The sequence below is a fragment of the Mya arenaria genome, chromosome 5 (assembly GCF_026914265.1).
Source record: "Mya arenaria isolate MELC-2E11 chromosome 5, ASM2691426v1".
Taxonomy (NCBI): Eukaryota; Metazoa; Mollusca; class Bivalvia; order Myida; family Myidae; genus Mya; species Mya arenaria.
The window spans coordinates 59093562-59114631 of record NC_069126.1 but is presented as its reverse complement, the minus strand read 5'-3'; the positions used below and the strand labels follow the sequence as shown (position 1 = coordinate 59114631).

General features: G+C 33.7%; 1 protein-coding gene across 1 annotated transcript; it reads left to right on the top strand.

The window, feature by feature from the left end:
• The first annotated feature begins 3383 nt into the window (after positions 1 to 3383).
• On the top strand, positions 3384 to 19029 carry LOC128235290 (uncharacterized). Its single transcript, XM_052950103.1, has 12 exons — positions 3384 to 3446; positions 8328 to 8798; positions 9996 to 10409; positions 10616 to 10663; positions 10932 to 11066; positions 14390 to 14414; positions 15021 to 15103; positions 15627 to 15651; positions 15884 to 15960; positions 16148 to 16175; positions 16948 to 17009; positions 17673 to 19029. Exons 1-12 carry the CDS (start codon positions 3428 to 3430, stop codon positions 17684 to 17686), a joined length of 1401 nt encoding a protein of 466 aa, XP_052806063.1. The 5' UTR covers positions 3384 to 3427; the 3' UTR covers positions 17687 to 19029.
• The last annotated feature ends 2041 nt before the right edge of the window (positions 19030 to 21070 follow it).

Genomic DNA, 21070 nt, shown 5'->3' with positions numbered 1-21070 from the left:
TACATTCAATTGTTCAAACTTAAATTCCTTAAATAGAGACAATATTATAAAAGACATGCCATCAAAGTATAAAAACTAATTCCTCACATCATTGATAATTATTGAATGGACAGAAGTAAAAACCCAAGGTCCATGTGATCTAAATGTGGTTCAATGTTTGTTTCAAAAATTTTCACAGGTTCAATTTTATATAAAGCGTTAACAATCTGTTGTGTTTTTTACAAAATTCATGGTTGGGTTAAACATGGACATGCTGGAATCGCTGATGAAGGATTTACTTTTGTTCGATACCATTTCTGTTCTTGGTTTAAAACTGAACACTTCACCTTTTACATTAGCTAACATTCATATGCCTGCATCATATTGAACTTTTAATATGTAAAGTTACAACATACAAGCTGTTAAGTCATTGTATAAAAACTTCTCTATTGCAAAACAATAATATAATTTGTTCCGTTTGTTGTTACCTGACACTTTTCGGGATGTTTTTGTAAAGAACAAAGTAAATACAAATAGCAAATAAAGAATAAAACAATGTTTATTCAAGTATCTAAACAATATTGGATCAATATTTCTTAAGTTAAACAATAATACACATTTCTTTAGCATACTTTTTTTTACTTTATTCATTTTAGTGAATAGCTACTTAAAGATAGCAAAATGTTCCATAATGTTCCATAATGTTCAATATGATTGAGTAATGACTTGGTATGACAATATCGATCCGATTTGAACGTCACCCAGTGGAATCGATACTGTTGGTAAGTTGTGGATGACCATCTTTCAATGGGGTGCTTTTTAGTTCTGAGACATGTCCCAATTCATCTCCAGTTTTGTTTACGTTAAAATGGTATGCAGTGTACGAGCCTTTCGATTTCAGATCTCATGATATTGACTGTGGCAATCGCCTGTGTGAAAGTATTGTTTACTCCATCGACGAAGTTTATGGTGTGACGCAATGCTATCAACTGTAAATGGTCCCTATTTTGTGTATTAAAAATTATCATCCCTAATTGAAAGCTCAGCTTAAATGATCAGCTTCAGCTTCTGACCAAAGACTTTACTCAGTCGTTTTGTCATATACCAAGCACTTTCTTTCTGTGTATAATCATCTGACATTTTCCGGTCGGCGATACGGCCAGTTCTTATGCGGCCGCTTCTTGTCTGACTTTGCTTTCTTGCGCGAGCTTCGGCTTTTTTGCACTTCTCCTCCCCACTGTCGTCGGCAATGGGAGTTGCCTCGCACTCGGAAACGTCACGCCAACCCAAGTGTAACGTGTCTGCCAAAAGCACCAGTTTTGGGGCAGTGTTTCAGCAATTCAGCACATATCACAACTGCCATAATAAAGCGCTGCATGTAAATTACTTACTATTTGGATGTGTCTATGGATTAAGATACACACTGCTTCCCATCTCATAAATTACTACGAACGTGGTCACTATAATCCGGATTATGTAAACAGACAAATTGTTATCCGCGTGAGCGGCGGTTAAATATTGTACCTGGACGTGCGACCCAGCCGTTTCAATGTTCTCTAATACCCTTGTATTAATATTGTTCTGTTCCTTGTTACTTTTCCATTTAAATTTAGGATTGTCTATTAAAGACGAGGGTTTATCACTTATCTTAGAAATCATACCGCTAATACTTTTTAGTAACTCCTGGTTGTTCAACCTCATCACTTCCATTATTCTTTGTTCAATTGTCTGTTCCATGATGTTTGACATTCCGAACGTCACAACGTTTCAAGCGAAGAACACTAGATCGATTGGATCGCTGTCGAGCGTAGAACTAATCGCCACGAGCATTATCCCGCCTAAACCTCCAACCAGAAGCCATTGGTCACCTGACATTTACACCCGAATTAACCTCGCACTTATATTTATGCACCAAACTGTTAAGACAAATGTTATGCGCTATACTATGTAACGCGCAGAACTAGTTATTATACACAGGGGTAATCACCCTTGCCTTGCCTTGTCTAGGGTGTAAAAATGACTAGTACATGCAAAAGTGATACTTATCGATATCCAGGGGCAATTGTCACTATCACCTTGCCTTTTCACGCGTTAATTATTTACTTTTAAAGGCAGAAGTTATTTTATGGTTTACCCACGAGCATACATTTTAGTTATATGAGTCAATTACAGTCGACAAATTAAGGAATATACTGCAATTACACAGTAACTTATAGCTATTATTTAACAGTTGGTATATTGTGGTGAACATTGGTAAAAATGCGAGATAAACCGATTACATTATATTTATAATTTGCTAGTTTTTCCTAATGTTTTATTTTCTTTAGGTTTAATAGCATGTTACTTATGCACATTTTTGTATTAGAAATATTATATCTGAAATTTCAGTTGTTTGTTTTTTGGCATCAGCAATACGTTTTCGCTATCATTTTCACGAAGGACTTTCGTATTCAAACATTGAAAATACCTTATTGAATCTGTAAATTTAATGGTTAATGTCTAACGGCATCTGTCTCTTTACTGATTGGTCGTAATGGTCGTGTAAGGCCAACTCAGTAAAGCGTCGGGATCGACAATAGTGTCTTTATACATATATATTCTCCAACATCCATCAGTGTATTAGGTGTCGTAAGTAAGTATTAAAGTCACAACTAGCAAAAGCAATACATCAATTTACCTCATTTTACTCTGATTGGAAGTCGGAACGAGCAAATGTAAAATCACGGTTGCGACGAAGTTAGTGTCAGAGATGGTTCCGGAATTTCGTGTAAAGTATTAGTGTATAATACAGGTATTGTGTGATTTGCTGTACTAGACGCATGTGGTCCTGTGTACAAAAACATAATAAAACCAATAAAATCATGATCCCTGCTCATTTTTCGCTCCTTTGTGTTGGGGGTGGGGGAGGGGGGTAGACAGAACAGAAGCTTAAGCAGAAGGTAGAAACAAAATGCACAGGGTTTTTTTAAGGCTCATAACTCGCATTAGAATAGTAGTCGAGTTAAAATAAGTGTCTTAAATCAGACGATCTTTTGCGTACGTTTCACAGCTCTCGTGTTCTATAGTATTTTACTGGCTGTCAAAACGGAGAAAATAAACACCATTTAGATCGTCCCAGGCGAATTCATTACACTCGTTCTTTACAGTCGATATAGGAGCATAACTCAATGAGTATTTTATCAAGCTCTTCCGGGTACGATTTATCATTGTAAATTTGCGATTTTAAACTTCCGTTTTCTCATCTCAATCGGTGTTAAATTAAGAATAGAAACTTGATATATCAAGTTTGTCATGGTATACGGCTCAGTTAAATCAGCTATTAAACTGAAGCGAATCGTAGGCTTCGAAGGCAGACAAAGGACGTTAAATATTGAACATGTTTAAGTTTGTAAATAATATCAAAATGGATTTACCGGTATCCGTCATTATTTTCGTTTTGTGCTGTGGGATGCCCATATTTGGCCAAGGTATAAAACATTTTGATGCCAATTATATAATATTTTATACTTCTAGACATTTATGTCTGAATAATATGAAATCAAAACAACATTAGAACTAGTTCTGCCTTAGTTTGTCATTAAAACAATTTTGCTACTGCAAAACGTAATACGCACTCTTACTCCCAAATGAGATGTTCCACAATTAATACAAATGTTTTATTTTACCGAAAAATAAATAATTATCCAAACACTGATAACGGAAACTGTGGTTAATTTGAAAGAAATGTACAGAAAACACGGTATTTCTACCTTATGACAAGAAAGTTTAACACTGTGAATTTTTATCTATATGTGTGCGTTTTCAGCTAGTAAATACACTGTTAAATTCCTGTAAAGTGTTATTAATATTTTCCATAAATGCATTATTAAGTAAGTAATTAAAGTTTTACCACCCAAAATTGATTATCTTATCGATAATATGTATAAACATCAAACCTGCTTTCTAACTATTGTAGGGTTTTATCAAGCAGGATGATCTCAAATCAGTACATTGTGTATTCAATGCAATATTATACCAGACGTTTAACGTTGACTATATATGCTGTAAAGAGTATAACTCGTCTAGGTTTTTGGATAGTTTTTTTTTAATAATCTTACCCTTGTTCTCTTTATTTCCTTTCTTTCAGTGAACTAGGTTGACAGTATAAATGACGTTTATCTCATGCAATAATATTGGTTCTTATTGTTAAAATATAACTGGGCAAAATTAAATAACTTTTCGTGACGTCATAAATGAAGAAATCCTTAAGACGAAGTTTTAAATTAAGCACTGTAGATCATCTTTTTTAACAAAAGAAAATATCACATTCGTGTTCATTCATTACGACTTGTTAATGAATATTCAGTGTATCTAAGTACTTGTATAACACTTTGAATAATAAAGAAAATATACTAAACTAAAGCTCTAAACTCAATTTAAACTCACAGTGGACAGAGGTTACACGTTAAGTGGGTCTGCGTTTAAGGTAATCGATTGTCAAATATGTGAATAATTGAATCCTTGTGATCTAATCTTCTTTTTTATTCATTTGTAAAGGTTTCCATGTGTAAAAATACACAAACTTTTGATTGATTAGAAAGACTGCAAGATAAGTCATCTTAAGCCCGATTTCAGCTGAAATAAAGTGAACTTATAGAAACCGTAATAACTAATATTTCCTGTAATTTCAATCAATTCATGTTAACTTATTCGTTATGAACGAGTTATACCCTTTGCAATGGTACAAGCATTGTATAGCGTCACCATGGATGATAATTTAATATTATGTTTAGTGGTAGCTTCAGATAACCATTTCATTTCTGTGTCCTATACCTTAAGTAAGTATGATTTAAAATCTAAAGCTAGTTGATGTTGGACAAACGTATGAAACAAGTTTCTGTCGGTTTTATCACCTAGGTGCTGTTTTGAATTACAGTTTAAAACGGAAAGGTTTGCCCTTGTTAATCAGAAGCGTTTATTTTTTATTTTTTATTTTATATGTTTAAACAAAATGACATTGAAGGAAAGCCTTCGATGGATGAATATTCTAGTGTTGTTAACAAATGCTGATGTCAACTACATTTAAACCAATATTTCATAAGCATTATATAATAACTTACTTCTAAATAGCATGACATTTTGAGACAATGACACTAAAACCACCCAAATCCATTCAACCACAATTGAAAAATTACTGAAGACATTTCTTGATTGTTTTATTCAGAGACTTATCGAGATCGTTTAATTATCGATACGGGTAAACATAGGAGAACCAAACAGGCTTAATATGTTATCGATGGAAATTACTGCTAAACATCCACAGAAATAAGGCATATATTTTTGCTCGCTATCTGAGGTTGCAGGCGCAAAACCTTGTTTTAAATATGCTCAGCGATTTGTTTTATTTTATGCCCATAACGTATGTTAAGTATAGCAATAATCGAAATATGTTCGTCCTTAAACTCTTTTTAGACAATAGCCTGCAGATTGATTTCCAGAGAATACTTGGGGCTGGAGGAGGTCAGACAAATAACAAATACAGGTTGACGGTTCAAGTACTGACATATTCCAGGTTATGTGTAGGGTGAACAATGTGTTTCAGTTGTTTAAAATAACTTCTTTGAAGTTACAATATAAAACAAAGTGCAAATGCCCAAAACTATACAGGCTTAGCTATACTGCAGAATATTGATAGCACCAATGCAACACATACCGCACATCTGTGTTTGCATCTGGTGTAGGTTCGAATTGGGCTCCAGGGGAAAGTTTCGATTCAACAATCAGTAATAAATACAATATTAAATACAGTGTAGCGTAAAATAATATGATATTAATTATTCGTGGTTGAAAATAGCTATTGGCGTTTAGGAGAATTTTCCACATGAAAACTAGACTCCAACCACCTGTGAACTTTGAACGCGAGTGGCTTGAACTCACGCCCATTAACTCTTTTTGACACCATTAAACCATTCTACGTGGGAAAAAAAGTCAAGATGAAGTGCTCTGCCAACATCGGCTCCTTAAACGGTACCGTCCAGATCCGCTGGTTAAAGAGCAACATTTTTGCTGGCAGTCCCCTTGCTCCATACTATAGTCCTGATACGGAACTAGGTGATCCCCAGTCCGCGGGCAGGTGTGTTTATCATCTGACAGACTCTGTGACATACCATATGACGGCCCAGGATGCTGGAAGAACGGCCAAGAACAGACTTCATTTTCAATGATACGTGTACATTTTTAGCATGAACTGGGAAACACATGTAGACCAACCTTTTTTCACAACAGATAGGCAAAACAAGCATTATAACAATTCATGGTAACAGTTTCACCCTATTGTATTCCTTCAAAAGGCTTTAAATACCATTACAGCGTATATTTCACTGAACAGCGCCACCACTACTCCACAGCGCCATCACAAGAATAACAGGGCAACCACTTTTATAAATATATGCATATTTCCTTTTTAAAAAGAGTTTGTAAGTTGTTGTTGTGAACTGGGATAAGAACAATACATAACAGTTATATTTGCTTGCGCTAGATGGTTTCTTTTACTGTGTGTCTTATAATGCACCCAAATGTAGTTGAAATGTTGGCAAATCTCAAAATATATCAAGTCAGAACCAGGAGAATAGATCCTAGCACCACAGTTCCTACAATAATGTAACAAAATCTTAGCAAAGCCGTAGCAAACGTGTTCTGTTTAAAGCTCGAAGATGTGGAGCTGGTGTTTAGTAGAGATGATATAATAACAAGGTAAACCATAGCTAGATAAAATGTGTTTATGTTTGTGCGGGTTGCAGGCCTTTGTCCATCGGAAAACTTGGCGCTGACCAAGGGTTTTAGCAAGTTAGTTACAATAATGACAATAATGAGCTTTCAGGGATATTCTTTTATCATTTCAACATTTCTTATGTATTCTTGTCTTGAGTCTGCCATTGAGTCGTACAATTGTCATAAGACTCGTTGTAGGGTTTGGGTCAGGTTTTAAAAAGGACAGGGTTCTGCAAAAAAGGAAACTAAGTTCTTTAAAGGAGAAAAAGGACATGTGGAGTCAGTATTGTACTGCAAAGATTTTGGGCATTATAATTTGACAGAATATGGTTTGAAGTGTGTTTGTTAAAAACATTATGAACATGCTCTTCTGTCTCCTGCAAATGCAAAAATAATGAAAATAGTAGTTCCTTTTCCCTTTCAATAAATCTGAAACGGCTGTGATACCAATCTGTGTCAGTGTAATTATCTAATTGTAATGAATCATGAGTGGTACATGTAATATTGCATACTGATCTCTTAATGCGATGAAAAAAAACTTAATTAAATAAGCTGCACCACTTTTAATCACACAATTCATTAGGATGCAGAATAAACAAAAAAAAACAAGTTCAGGGTTTTTTCTATAGCTCCAACGGATACGACTACTGGACCCATTTACAAAGCCAAATATGAGATAATTTTCAAATATCCTTATTGGACGAAAATCCCAGTCAGAATCACTTTAGTAAAATTGTTCTACTGGTACCGGGGACCCAAAATTGAAAAGGTTTCAAAATAAGGCATTGAAGTGTTCTTGGGTTTCTTTGTTGATTTCAAGATTTGACGATTTAAGCACAGTCAATTATTTAGGGAATCCTCCAGTTTACCAATTAAAATGTAGTTTGCCACAGCAATTGTTTTTTTATTTTTTTGTCAAAAAAATAAAAGATAATAAATATTACAATACTACGCTATACCGATAAATTACCAATCTCTTCATGAACATATCAGACATGCACTGCCTTGAATGTACTTATATTCAGTGCCAGTCTCAATTGGACAATGGTGGTTGGACAACGGTATGTGATCCTGATGGCCTCGTTTCCACAGTGTCAACAAAAGCATAATCATTTGATGACATTCAAATTTCCATACAATATGAACATATATTGGTCTCAAACATTCTTTACTTTTAATTATGTCCATAGTGAAAATCATTTTTTTATGTAATTCGAAAATAATTAAAAAGCATGGTTTTCATAACACTTAGGTACACATAGATATATAGTTTGGTCTTTTGAAAACATTTCACAAACATTTAAAGCGAGGCAATAAAATTGTGTCGGAATGGTTAATTTCATGGCCAAATTTTCCCATTTAAATGTCCAGTGTCTTTTTTCCAAAATGGAGAGAAAAAGCCTTGAATTTCATATTTTTTTAATTAATTTTTTAAACTTTTGATATGGATCTTTTTTCTCCAGATCGAGAAAACATTATACATTTTGCTCCAAGAATAGATTTGATAGTCAGACTGATGGGCCGGATCAAAATCATATTACTTATATTATATCTCATTTTACATATTACTTACCAAAGTATTTTCTTGTTTATTTCAGACGACAATGGCCTGCAGATTGAATTCCAGAGCAAAATTGGAGACGGAGAAAGTGCAAACATTAAACAAATACAGGTTGACAGTTCAAGTACAGACAGATTCCAGGTGGTATGTATGGTTAACAAAGTGAATGAATTGTTTAAAATCGGTTCATTAAGGATACAATATCAGGCGAGTGCAAATGCCCAAGACTTTACGGACCTGGCTGTATTGCAAAATGTTGATGACAAGAATGCAGACACATATCAAAAACCTGTATTAGCATCTGGTGCAGGTTCTGGCTGGATTGTAGAGGGAAGTTTCGATTCAACAAGCAGTAATGGACGGGATAGTACCTTGGGCGTGTCTCGTTTAGTTTCTTCTATTACCTGTAGTAATGCAGTGGAGTACAGATGTCATCTTGTCTACATCAAACCTGCACCCGGATTTAATTCTGGCACTGGTATAATTTCAAAAGAACTTGATGTCCAAGGTAAATTCATTCTTATTACTTTTTATGTTCCCCGAACGGAGAAGCATATTGTTGACACTGCGTCTGTCTGTCTATTCCGCGTGTCCTTCCATCCGTCACACTGGTGTACACTAAAATAACTTCAAAACTACTGATGTGACTAAAATGAACCCTGATATATAGAATAGTGCCCAAGAGCCGTAATCCTATCACGCATTTTATTGTGTTATCTCCCCTTAACCATTTTTTCATACTGGGTGTTAGTCCGGGCTTTAACTTGGATAATCTTAAAAGGATTTGAATAAGCCAGGTATATACATAGATAGCAGCTTTGTGCCCATTTAGCTAAAATTTTGCTGGGACCCGAGTATTGTTTCTGAGATTTAATATATATATATATATATATATTAGACACCTGTCATCTGCATGATCATATATATAAATATATATGAATTTCTGCTGTGTAGGTTGAAATCACACCGTTGCTCTTTTTTGCTCTTATTTATAAAGAAATATTAATATTAAAATCATTAAAAAGAGTTTTGTCAGTCAATTTGTGTATTTTTAAATAAAAATGGTACTACCTATGTTCAATTTAAAAAAAAAAAGTGATTAACCTTTAATGAAAACAACTTTTCGAAAAACACTTTTAATTGACTTTAATTCGTCTTTGTAATTCACGATCATGTAGAACACACATTGTACATAATTATCAATGTCATCATCAGATCTTAAAGACCTAGTTTAAGGAATGTTTGGCATGACACTCCTCTGCTGTGCATCTTCTGCTAATTGCACTAATGTCACATTAGGGGCCAATTTTCTGTTTTTTCTGTTTATTTATTTATTGGCTCAGGGCTATTTAGGGTTAATTTCTATAATGAAACCTTAAAAACTGCATAGCAGGTTATTCAGATCGGAGATGCTATCAGACAATTAGGCAATTAAATTAAGATCAATGCACAGACATTTTGAACAGTTTTGTGTTTATTTTTGGGGGGTGGGGGGCACTTATAGAAGGATTAAACTAGACCTTTAACCTTAACTGCTTTAGTAACATTGTGCACTTTAGTCAGATTGGATCTTCAGTATAAACAATGCTTGAAAGTCTGAAGCAATTCATTTCAGAACTTTGAATGAACCATACTCATACCTTCTTTTCAGTGCCATAACTTTCCCCATGCCATATTGTATAATCACAGCATTCTTGTCCTTTAGTTTTACCTACCACCATCACAAGGAATGTCTACAACATGAGTAGCTTGAGTAGCTCACTCCCAATAGCTCTTTCTGACTTAATTGGACCCTTCTACGTGGGTCAAACAGTCATGATCGAGTGCTCGGCCAACATCGGCTCCTACAACGGTACTGCCCAGATCCGCTGGTTGAAGAGTAACATTGTTTCTGGCCGTCCCCTCGCTCCGTACTACAGTCTTGATGCAGTCCTTGGTATTCCTCAGTCCATGGGCAACTGTGTGTATAAACAGACGGATTCTGTGACATACAATATGACGGCCCAGGATGCTACTAGAATGGCTGACAACAGACTTTATTTTCAGTGCTACGTTTACATTCCTGGCATAAGCTGGGAAACACCTGTAGACCAACGATGGAATTTCAAATTCATTGTCTGTAAGTGTAAATCACTAATTGTACTTTACCGTTTAGTATTACTGATGTTTAAGGTACATAAATGTACAATTAAAAACATATTTTCCCTATGCAGAATTTGTTTCTGTGAACGAATTTAAAATATTTTCGAAAAAATGCGTTTGCTTAATGCAAGTATGAAGACGCGAAACGCAAGGATTTTATGCTCTCACATTTAAACTTGACAGATTCTGGAGGCAAAACGTCTCATGATGACACAGATGTTGTTGATAAAGGTACAAAGTAATGACTTAGTTGTTTCCATTTCCCCATCTTTTTTGCATTTGATCTACTGGTTTGTACAATTATGCAATCATTATTAAACTTTAAGATATCTGAAAGAAAATTAAATTCCAGTTTTGTATTATGACGCCGTGAGTATCTCGTTTAGTGTCCGTATGGTATGTTCTGAGACTGAGATTGTCACTGTAGTTTCCAGTGTTATATATTAAAAGGTTTACATAACCATGACGTTTGGCGTTTATATTTTTACATATATTCTAGAATGTAGCTCAACGGGAACAGTAACCAGCGGAGTATTTGGTGGAGTTGTTGGCGGAGTTGTTGCTCTAGCTGCCATTGTTGTGGCTGTTTTAATCATTTCCAGAAGATATCAGTTTCCTTGTGTGCAAACCTCAGGTACGATAATCATTTTACGAAGGCTTAAGGCCAGGACACACATTCACTAATGGCTTGAATCTCAGAAAAGCACATTCTGAGATTTTAACAAAGAGAATATTAAGTTGATTTAAACATCTCTTTTTCAACATATTTTTTTTATACAAACAAACTACATAGGATATGCACAGACACATGTTGTCTAATTGTATTGAAATGGATTGGAACAAAAGCATAGCTTATAGAGTTCTTCTCCGTATGAATAAAATTACTCATTTACCAGAGACATGCGAATTATTGACGATTAGACGACATATATGTTTTATGCGAGAAAGTATGTTACTAATGCTAAATAACAGAACTAAGGGTTGCATGTTTAGATGTAGGTTCGATAGTTCAGACACGATATATATAATAGATACAAATTAAGCACAAGTTATTGTATAAAGGATATATAAATAGGGTGTGGAAATATATTTAGAATAAAAGTTGGGTACATGCCATTTTGGGGGAACTTTGCCAGTCAGGAAATGATCAGAAACGTTTTGAATCTTGTGTACATTAATGAGCAGTATCAACTATGTTGGAGTTGTTCTCGTTGTTTAGGGTTGGAATGCCATAGAAAATGAAACCAATGTTAATTTCTGTGACATATTACGAAATAAAGTTTGTCGAGAGTCGGTTTACAAAGGACAACGCATAAAATAATGAGTACTACTTTCAATTTCATCACACTCGCAAGGAGGAGAGTTGATAGTATTTTTGCGATAAAGGTGACATTTAAAACCACTGCAAAAAATAGTATGCAGTCGAGTGTGAAGTACTTGCAATCGGCGGTTACCGTAATAATAGTAAAGAGGACATAGTGGCAATTGACTACGAAGGGCATACTTAAAGGCTGCAATGGAACGACAATCCCGTTCATTCTGTGGAAGTTCATTCCCAGCACGTATAGTTGAAGGTAAGAAAGAGGAAAAGTAAGAATCTGTGCGTGACATAACCGCTCTTATGTTAGATGCATTCGTTAGTGGATTATTCTGTGAACTGACATTTAAAGGTGCAAGGGATGAAAGAGCTGTGGCAATGCCATTTTTCATTTTGTAAAAGAGACATAATTTGTGATTAAGGCGTCTTTATGACAGAGTAGGCCAACATAGCTCCGCATGGAGAACATTAATCGAATTTAATTAAGTAGCCCCACAGACCATTCTACCAGTTTCTTTTGGATCTTTTGAAGTTCGTTTTTCGTAGTCCGTACAGTTATCCGAGACAATATCAGCATATTAAAGAATCAGACGGATGTACGAAAAGTTAATAGCTGCTAGACATTTTCTGAACAAACGAAACTTTAGCTTTCGCATGATGCATATTCGTTTAAGGGCTTTACTTCTGATGTACTCAAAGTGTTCATGCAATGTACAGTCAATAGAAAGAACCAAGCCAAAATGTTTATGCAAATTGATTTCTGAGATTTGTTGTCCATTCACCGACAAATCTGGATAAATACGCGTTAGTCGTAGGTTTTTACTGAAATTTTGCAGGATTAAAGGTGACTAGCCATTTATCAGCCCATGTACTGATGTTTTCATTGTCACTCTGGAGTATGTCTTTTAGTGGCCCTAAAGGGCTCTTCAACGAAATTATAACGACTAGAAGCGCCTGCAAATAGCCTAGCATTACTTTCAATGTTGACAACAATGTCATTTATCAATATCAAAAATAAAAGGGGACCGTGAATAAAATCTTGGGGTACACCAGCCTCAAGAAAGACCAAACTAGACATGGAGCCGGTGAGAACTACACGTTGTCTACGACTGCTTAGATAGTCACTAAACTACAAAAGCAAGTTGCCATTGACACCAGTTTCCTTAGCTTCACAATCAAGGCACTGTGCCAAACTTTATTAAAGAATACTGCTCTAACCACAAGGCCATCATCTAATGCCTTACAAAATGTGTTGTAAAGGTATGCAAGCTGATTAACAGTAAAATCGCCAGGCCTAAAGCCTGACTGGAACGGGATAAAAAAAAAGTGTATGGGGCGGTTAAAGAAGAGTTTATATATTGCCCTTTTGAACACCTTTTCCATTGTATTAAGTAGAAACATAGGACAATAGTTAACAGGAAATATGAAATACCCCTTTTTGAAAACTGCACACACATTAGCATATTTCCACGGTTTTGAAAATCTACCGATTGAGAGAGACATATTAACAAGGGGTCACAACGGGCGAGCTAACGAGTAAGAACTTTATTTTAGGATTCGGATTGACGTATATGTAGTTATTTCTGACAAAATATGTGATGATAATGACAAAGATGTTATTCGAGCCGTATCTAACCAGAATTACCAATATTGCTATTACAATGATAAAAGAACAAACATGCAGTTTTGATTCGTGAGTTTCAAACTCACCTTACCAACGAAATAACTTTTTTATACAACTGGCTGCTGTCATCTTGAATGTTACAGTACATTATACATTAACACACCAATGGAGGTACACCTTATATAGTCCAAGGTCATATATAACGATGAAGGACAACTACCCCCCCCCCTCAACAAAACACCTCCTGCTCATTTGTGTAAGGTGGAAAACTAACAAAGTGGCAAAATACCTCTAAGGTTTTAACAAGGTGGAAAAATCTACAAATAAACACCGTTGAATAAACACCCCTTAACCAAACACATTAATTGTCATTTATAAAAGTATCCCTTACGATCATGATGTAAAATAGAGTCATTTCCTTAAAGATGTTTAAATTATACAAAAAATAAAATAATTATTAATCAAAGACTTTAAATGCAAAAATTGTAATTAGCAATAACCATTCATATTATGTTATTTATTATTGTTCACTCAAATAAACAGCTTTTTCAATTGTATTGCAGCACAGCCCATATAAAACATGTTGTTCAATAATACCCCAAAACATATTATTTCAATTAGTTGCGTTCAATTATAATGTGAACCTTCATTATTCCCAAAAATTCTTCAATTGGATGGATTTTATTGATGAACATAAATGTTTTTTAAGAAATAATAGCATTTTCAAAATAAAATTATCATTTTTGAGACAAGAAATGTGTCTCCATAGTTACCGTGGAATCAATTTCAATTACTGACTGCTTAAGTAAATCTTGAATATTTCAACATCACTGTCTGCAAGATTGAATGCTGTAGAACAAGTATTATTATATCAATTGTATTTTAAAGCCAATGAGTGATATATTAAACATTCACTCAAAACAACTCAGCAGTGAGCACTGAACTACACTTACAACATTGCAGCATATTAAGGGTTAATTTAAAATGTGTTTCGAAACATTCCTTCTTTTTTCAGACAATGCAAAAAATACCAAAATGCAGTAAGTATAATTATGCAATTCAAGCAATGTATATTAACAAAAGTTTGTGTTTAATGCTTGAACAAGAGCGTTGCTAATCTGTTATTATGCTGTTAAAATGAGGCATAACTGGACAATTATTGGAGTCAGGAATACGAACTTACTACCCATGTGGATATTGTCCCTGGTAGCTTATGTGTAATGCCAAAGTAAACGATTTGGCATTTTATTTTGACGAAAAGTGGGCATAGTTCAAGCTTAACTGGCAAGTTCAATGGTTGTAGCACTCGCTTATTACCAAGGCCGGGTTCCCGGCATAGACGTATGTGAGTTTGATTGAGTTGATTAAAATACGCATTTGAGCCTAGATCTTTGCCCTTTGTAACTTCTTACGTTCCATGAAATATTATTCATGACGTACACAACCTATCATGATTTCTTTGTTTTTCGAATAAAATATAAATGTGAACGCATAAAATTTTACAAAATCTCAGCATATCAAGAAAGGGTATTAAATGTTGTAAATCAGTAAACAAAATAATAAACAGATCAGAATATATAGTTTTATTTTGAAATATACAAAAGGTTCAAATATGCATGATAACAATAGCCTTTTTTAACAAATAGATCAGATCCAGTGGTTAAGACTCAGACAGCGTCACCTTACGAACACCTGGCTACCAGAGCGCAAACGGAATACACAGCGATAGGTGATTGTTTTACAAACAGACTTGCTTATCACAATGTCATATACCAAACAAACACAAATAAGCCTGTTTATTGGTTATTCCATAGCACTATTAACCATATAGATTAATGATTTTTTGTTTGATACAGGATACTTATAAAGATTCCCCAACACCAAAATGGTTGATAGTCGATATTTACGAATGAAAAGCAATTAATTGGTTGAAATAGGCTATGTATCTTACAACATAGTAACGATAATGTCGACAAAAATCATTGCCTTGACTTCAAGTATGCCCAATTTACCTACAACATTAAAATAAACCATTTTGTACTTCTGCTGCAATGTTGAAAAATTCACATTCATTCATTGTATTTTAACGTTATATAAACCCACTTAAACGCATACGCTGAATACGATCAGCGGTAACTGCTAGGCTTACATTCCCAAAGCAAGCTGATCCGAATCCTTTTGCTGGCGTCAAGCCATTCAGTATCGCTCTCTAAAACAAATCACCTTATATAAACATACATTGTTCTTTTCAGGCATGACTGCTGTTGGACAATCTTGGTACATAATTAATATATATCTAATTATATATTATATTTCATTTAACATTCCAAAAGAAAGATGGAGAACATCTTAGTATTATTAATTTGCTTTTGCCTTTTTTAAACACATATCTTAAAAAAGTAAGAATTTAGTTCATGTTTAATTCTATATTATGCTGATACCGATACAAATAATTTAACAAAATGAACGGCGTAAAGATGACTTTTCTTTTTCCATTAAACATTATTAGTGCTGGCAGTCCCAACAATGAAACCTCCTCTTATGAGCGTATTCACGCCAGGGAAAATGCCGCTTATACAGAGCTGGGTAAATATTCTTACGCAGCTTCACATCGACATTGACCATTAAAATTGCATGTGTAGAATCAAGTAACAGTAATTTTAATAAAAACTATCAATAGAAACACTAATAACATAAAATAAATATCAGTTTTAGCAACACGTTGACCTCGTCGTATTCTGTCCTCATTAGCATTGGTTGTCCTTGCTTTCAGGAGCTTACTCTCCAGAGAGTCAGACTCAGTGAGTATACATCGTCACAATAATTCCTGAATATACATTAAACATCTTACAAATTTCATTTTAAAAAGGTTTAACTGATCGTTCCAACACGATTACAGGTTTTATTGTCAGATTAGACTTAATTATGCACTGGTATTGAACGTTTCTGTTTCGACATGTTTAGATATCATATAAATGATTGTGTCGATATCTGATATCCTCTTAACGACATCTTATTTTCGTATGGAAGACATACCCAGTAGCTGTACAACTAGCGATGACCCTGATCCTAAACTTTTTATGAAAATCATGACCAACTGATTTCTCGGAGTTGAAAATTTGGTCAAAGTACATGGCGCCTGACAAATATATTCCTAATTTTGGGATTGGCCGTAAGTAATTCATACGGTAATTATATTTAAAGTTGTATGCCTTTTGATTTTATTTCTATTAGTTATTTCAAAGGGAAATGATCACAAACAAGATTTTCAGAAATAGTTTAGGATTTTAGAGAAAGTTATATGACGTGGAAAGTGATCTTTATGGGGGGGGGGGGTATGGTCTTTATAGGACAAAAATTACCCCAGTATTAAAAGCATTATCTTTAAAAAAAACTACCTGAGTGTGACCTTTTGTTTACATTTTTTGCCGTGCACTTTAACAATAAAAAATCACGTTGGTTCTTAACTGTGTAAATGTCATGACAACTTTTCAGGGAAGGATTCATTTGATTTATCATGAAATGTTTGTGGGGAGTTATCTGAGCCTTAATGTGCGTTTCGTATTTATTTAGAGTTGAGAGTCAACAGACAGACTCGCATACAGCAAGCAGTAATTATGAAGTTCCAGCCAACCGTAAGTTTTCTGAAATCCTTCATTTAATCGCATGCGAATTAATCTGAACTATATTAGCAAATAAAAGAAATAGCACATATCTAACAGTTCGTCTTCCATAATCTTCAGACGTTTGATGATAACATGTTTCGCCTATTTTTTAAATATTGCTATGATTGTCTGATATAGCAGGATACCTCCTCTTACTTTGAGCCATATTTTAGAAGTACATATACTCAAAAACTGCCTTTTTACTTACTTTAGAACTGGTGTATTTTGCGAACACAATTATTTTTAAGCAAAAAAGAACGATTCTCCGTTCTGTAGTACACAATGCACAAAGGCACTTCCTAGTATCCTTCGAAGAACAGTATTAGTATTGTGCGTGTGTCAGTGTTATTTATAAATTGGTACACCCCAGTTATCAATTGTCCATTAAGAACATATCTAAAAGGCTAAAAATGAATTGATATAAAAGGTTACTATGGTACCTATGCAAAAAGAATATATACGAAAATAGAACTAACCCGTTATCTTCAAAACACATGTGAAAGAAAAAATGTTGTTTTGCTGATATATCAGGTATCCTGGCAGGATACTTACAATAAAAAACGTCTACTATGACTGAAAACATGAACTACTTTGATGTTGTTTTTTTCTTTGTGTTTTGTTCTTCCCCTTCAGGTGTCATGATGTAGAACCCACAGTTGTGTGCAGAAGATGCATTCGCTTGAGACTCATAAAAGTAGAACATGCATTTGCTTGAGACTCATAGAAGAAGATACATTTTCTTTTAACTCATATAGCATACATTTACACGTGACGAATAGCAGTAGAAGATACATTTGATTGTGAAGTTAAAGTTAGTGCATCCACAACCAGTAGATTTTGAATTACACGAGCCGTTGTAGGAATGTATAACTTCAATCATCAGGGAAGTGGGTTGTATTATGTTGTCAAGGAGGTTACCCAATAGCTCGAGTGCGTAGAAGTGAAATATAATTGCAATTTATGAAATGACAGGATGATACATTTGTGCTATGTTTGTTTTTGTTTTAAACGTTTTGAGTATATTATTTAGTGTACGGATATTGCATCGGGTTTTTAAAGTCGTCTTTGAATCTTTAATTTTTCAGCATGTCCTCGTATTTCCCATTGTATTATTAAAGATGTGGATAAATGTGGATGCCCGTAGTAAGGACAGAGTCTGACTCCATTCCTGCTGTTAAATATATCTCAACCTATCCATATACAATATAATATAATTTATTATTACTGATTATGTACTAATACCAAAAAGCAAACTTCTTTGCACATAAACAGTAACAGGTATGATTTTGTTTAAAATAAAGGGGGCATTCAATATGTAATGCATCAAATGCGTTAATGTTTTGCTGTAGAAATAATATGTTTTGTACATAAAATTAAAGTATCTTAGTGATAATTTCGTTCAACAATGTTAAGGACTGAGCAAGAAATAACAAAAACATTTCATAACCCTAGGGCAAGATCGCTGAAAAACCTGTATCTCTTAATAACAAACGACTGCTTGTTTCAAATGTAAAAACAATCATCTTCCTTCACGTTTATTTGGAAAACTTTACTATTTACTTTTATAATATTAACCTGATTTGATTCGGTAAGTTGTCATTATTCGTCCAGCATTAACCATCAAACAAAATGTTAATATAAAATGTTTACATCAATAAATATTTGCTGGTAACTAGCAATCGAATAATAAAACATGTACATTTAGCTCTCACAGCGAAACACTAAACTTTGACAAACATTTAAACATTTCAAAATATGATTATATTTATTTGCAGTAAAACAAGAAGCACTAAATTAGTGCATATATTAAGTTAAGTTCTACGTTAACTTGATAATTCGTTTACAGATTTATTTTGTTTTCTTACCTCATTTTGAAAGTGGCAAAACTTATTGACTCCATTCCCCAAAATCAACCATATTAATCCTGCATGACACCTGTCACTGTATTTTCAATTGTATCATTATGGAGAGTGTATAGCTTAGGCCAAATAAAATAATTGGTTCCACAGGCATTGCTGCATTTATTTAGTTTTATTCAAGAAAACGATCTTGCATTATTTTAATATTACATTGTTTGGGAGAAATGAGTTCAAGGAAATATGTTGATATTAGAAACATAAATTCGTTTTGAAATATGCATAAGAAAATGTATGATTTTGTTTATTCACTTGTTCGGTATGATTTTACCGATCTTAAGCTTATACATTATTTGATCAAAAATATATTTTTAAATCATAAAACAAATAACGCTTCCTTCGACTTTCTTGCAAAATGTGCCTGAAAAACTAAAACATGAAAACTTGTATCAGCTACGCCAATTAACATCTTGAAAGGACTTAACGTGTTATATGTGTTAAATTCGCGAGCTAGTGATCCTTTTTCATACAATTATGAGATGCTTTTTTTCTTGACCACATCACAACATTGTCTTTTTAGGAAATGTACATTTGGAGTTTTAAAGTCGCTCATTTTACGAATCGGCCAAATAATAGCAACGGGTGTTTCTTTCACAAAACAATATCTGAAATACACGTACTGTATAACATTATCCCATTTGTTCGATATTTATGTACTTTTACAATCTTTAAGAAATTTCAATTTTAGATATTGATGTTCATATTTTTTCATATATAACACTTTAACTGCTACGTTAAGTAAGAACATATTTAGTTTCAAAACTTTTAACAGTCTGTAACGTACACCTTGCTTTTACCTTTAATTTGTTTTGTTTTTTGTACTCTTGTAAACAAAGAATTAGAATTTGTTGATCTTAAGTTAAAATGAACTTGGTTGTTGAAATATATTTTCTTTACATAAAGGTATTCTCATGAAGAATGAATGTCATGTTTAAATCAATGTTGAAAAGTATGTAAATTATGCACTTTTCAAAAATTACAAATGTGGTCAGATTTTCACTCGTACATTTGTCAAATGCACTATATAATCAGCAAAACTATTTCATGCTTAAACTGTAACTTTGTTTGATTTGCAAAAATCTTGAATTTTAATACTTTATTGGGTTGTGTATGAGATGTAATATAAATGACATGAATCTGCAACATTAACAGTCATTGCCAGTTATTACCTTTAATATGAATCATAAACGAGCTTCAGTTGTAGTATATACTGAATAAACCTTGTTATGCAGGTTGTGTCTGTGCTTAATGATATGCATGCAGAATGAGCCATGTATAATACCTTACTTATACCTGCAGTTTACTATTTATAGCCCAACATACATAGTTATGTGCCTCTCGTTTATCGTATATAAGGCCTTCACAGAACAGAACAGAAGTTGATTTCGACTTATGCATCAAAGCATCTCGTCAAACAAATATATACAAGTAAAACCAATTTTTATACATGTGATCATCGTTACAAGGTAGTCGATATCAATAACAATTCAAGTATAACTTATAACTTAAGAAATGTGGATACTGTTCATGTATATTGTGAATAATAATAGATATAACGGTTTTACATAAATAAGGGTTATACTTATAGTTGTTCGGAGGTCTTCGAATCAACTTCATCTTATGAAAATGAAATTCATTCTTAATTTCCTGTATATGGCATAATAAACATAATATGTTATATATTGACAGTATATGTTGTCTGTACCTACAAGTTTCAATAGGTTACATGTGCTGATACACGCAATTGAGTCAGGTATTTTCTGTTGTTTTTGTTATATATATCTTTTTTAGATATTCAGCCACACAAAACGTACTATGCAAATGCAAGTATATACTATTAAGTTTGCACTGTTAATAATATCAGCACGCCACTTTTGTAGAAAACTATCAATTTAACGTTGTTTAAATACTAGAGCAAACATTTTGACATAACAGTTGCCCGGATTAATCTAGACGTCTTAAATACTTTCTCCGCAAGTAAACATTTTACGTTAGATGCCCAAGCTGTGAGGCCTTCCTCGCTTGAATACACAGATTTGCGGTGTCCAAAAAAAAGAAAAATATTATTACATATAAAATTACAAAAGTCTTATAATATTTAAAAAAAAAAAATAT

Bases quoted from the DNA above. Each gene is read 5' to 3' on its own strand.
- LOC128235290 (XM_052950103.1), top strand. The intron at 14,415-15,020 runs GTAAGTATAATT...TTTAACAAATAG, and splicing joins GCAAAAAATACCAAAATGCA to ATCAGATCCAGTGGTTAAGA. The intron at 15,104-15,626 runs GTGATTGTTTTA...TGTTCTTTTCAG, and splicing joins AACGGAATACACAGCGATAG to GCATGACTGCTGTTGGACAA.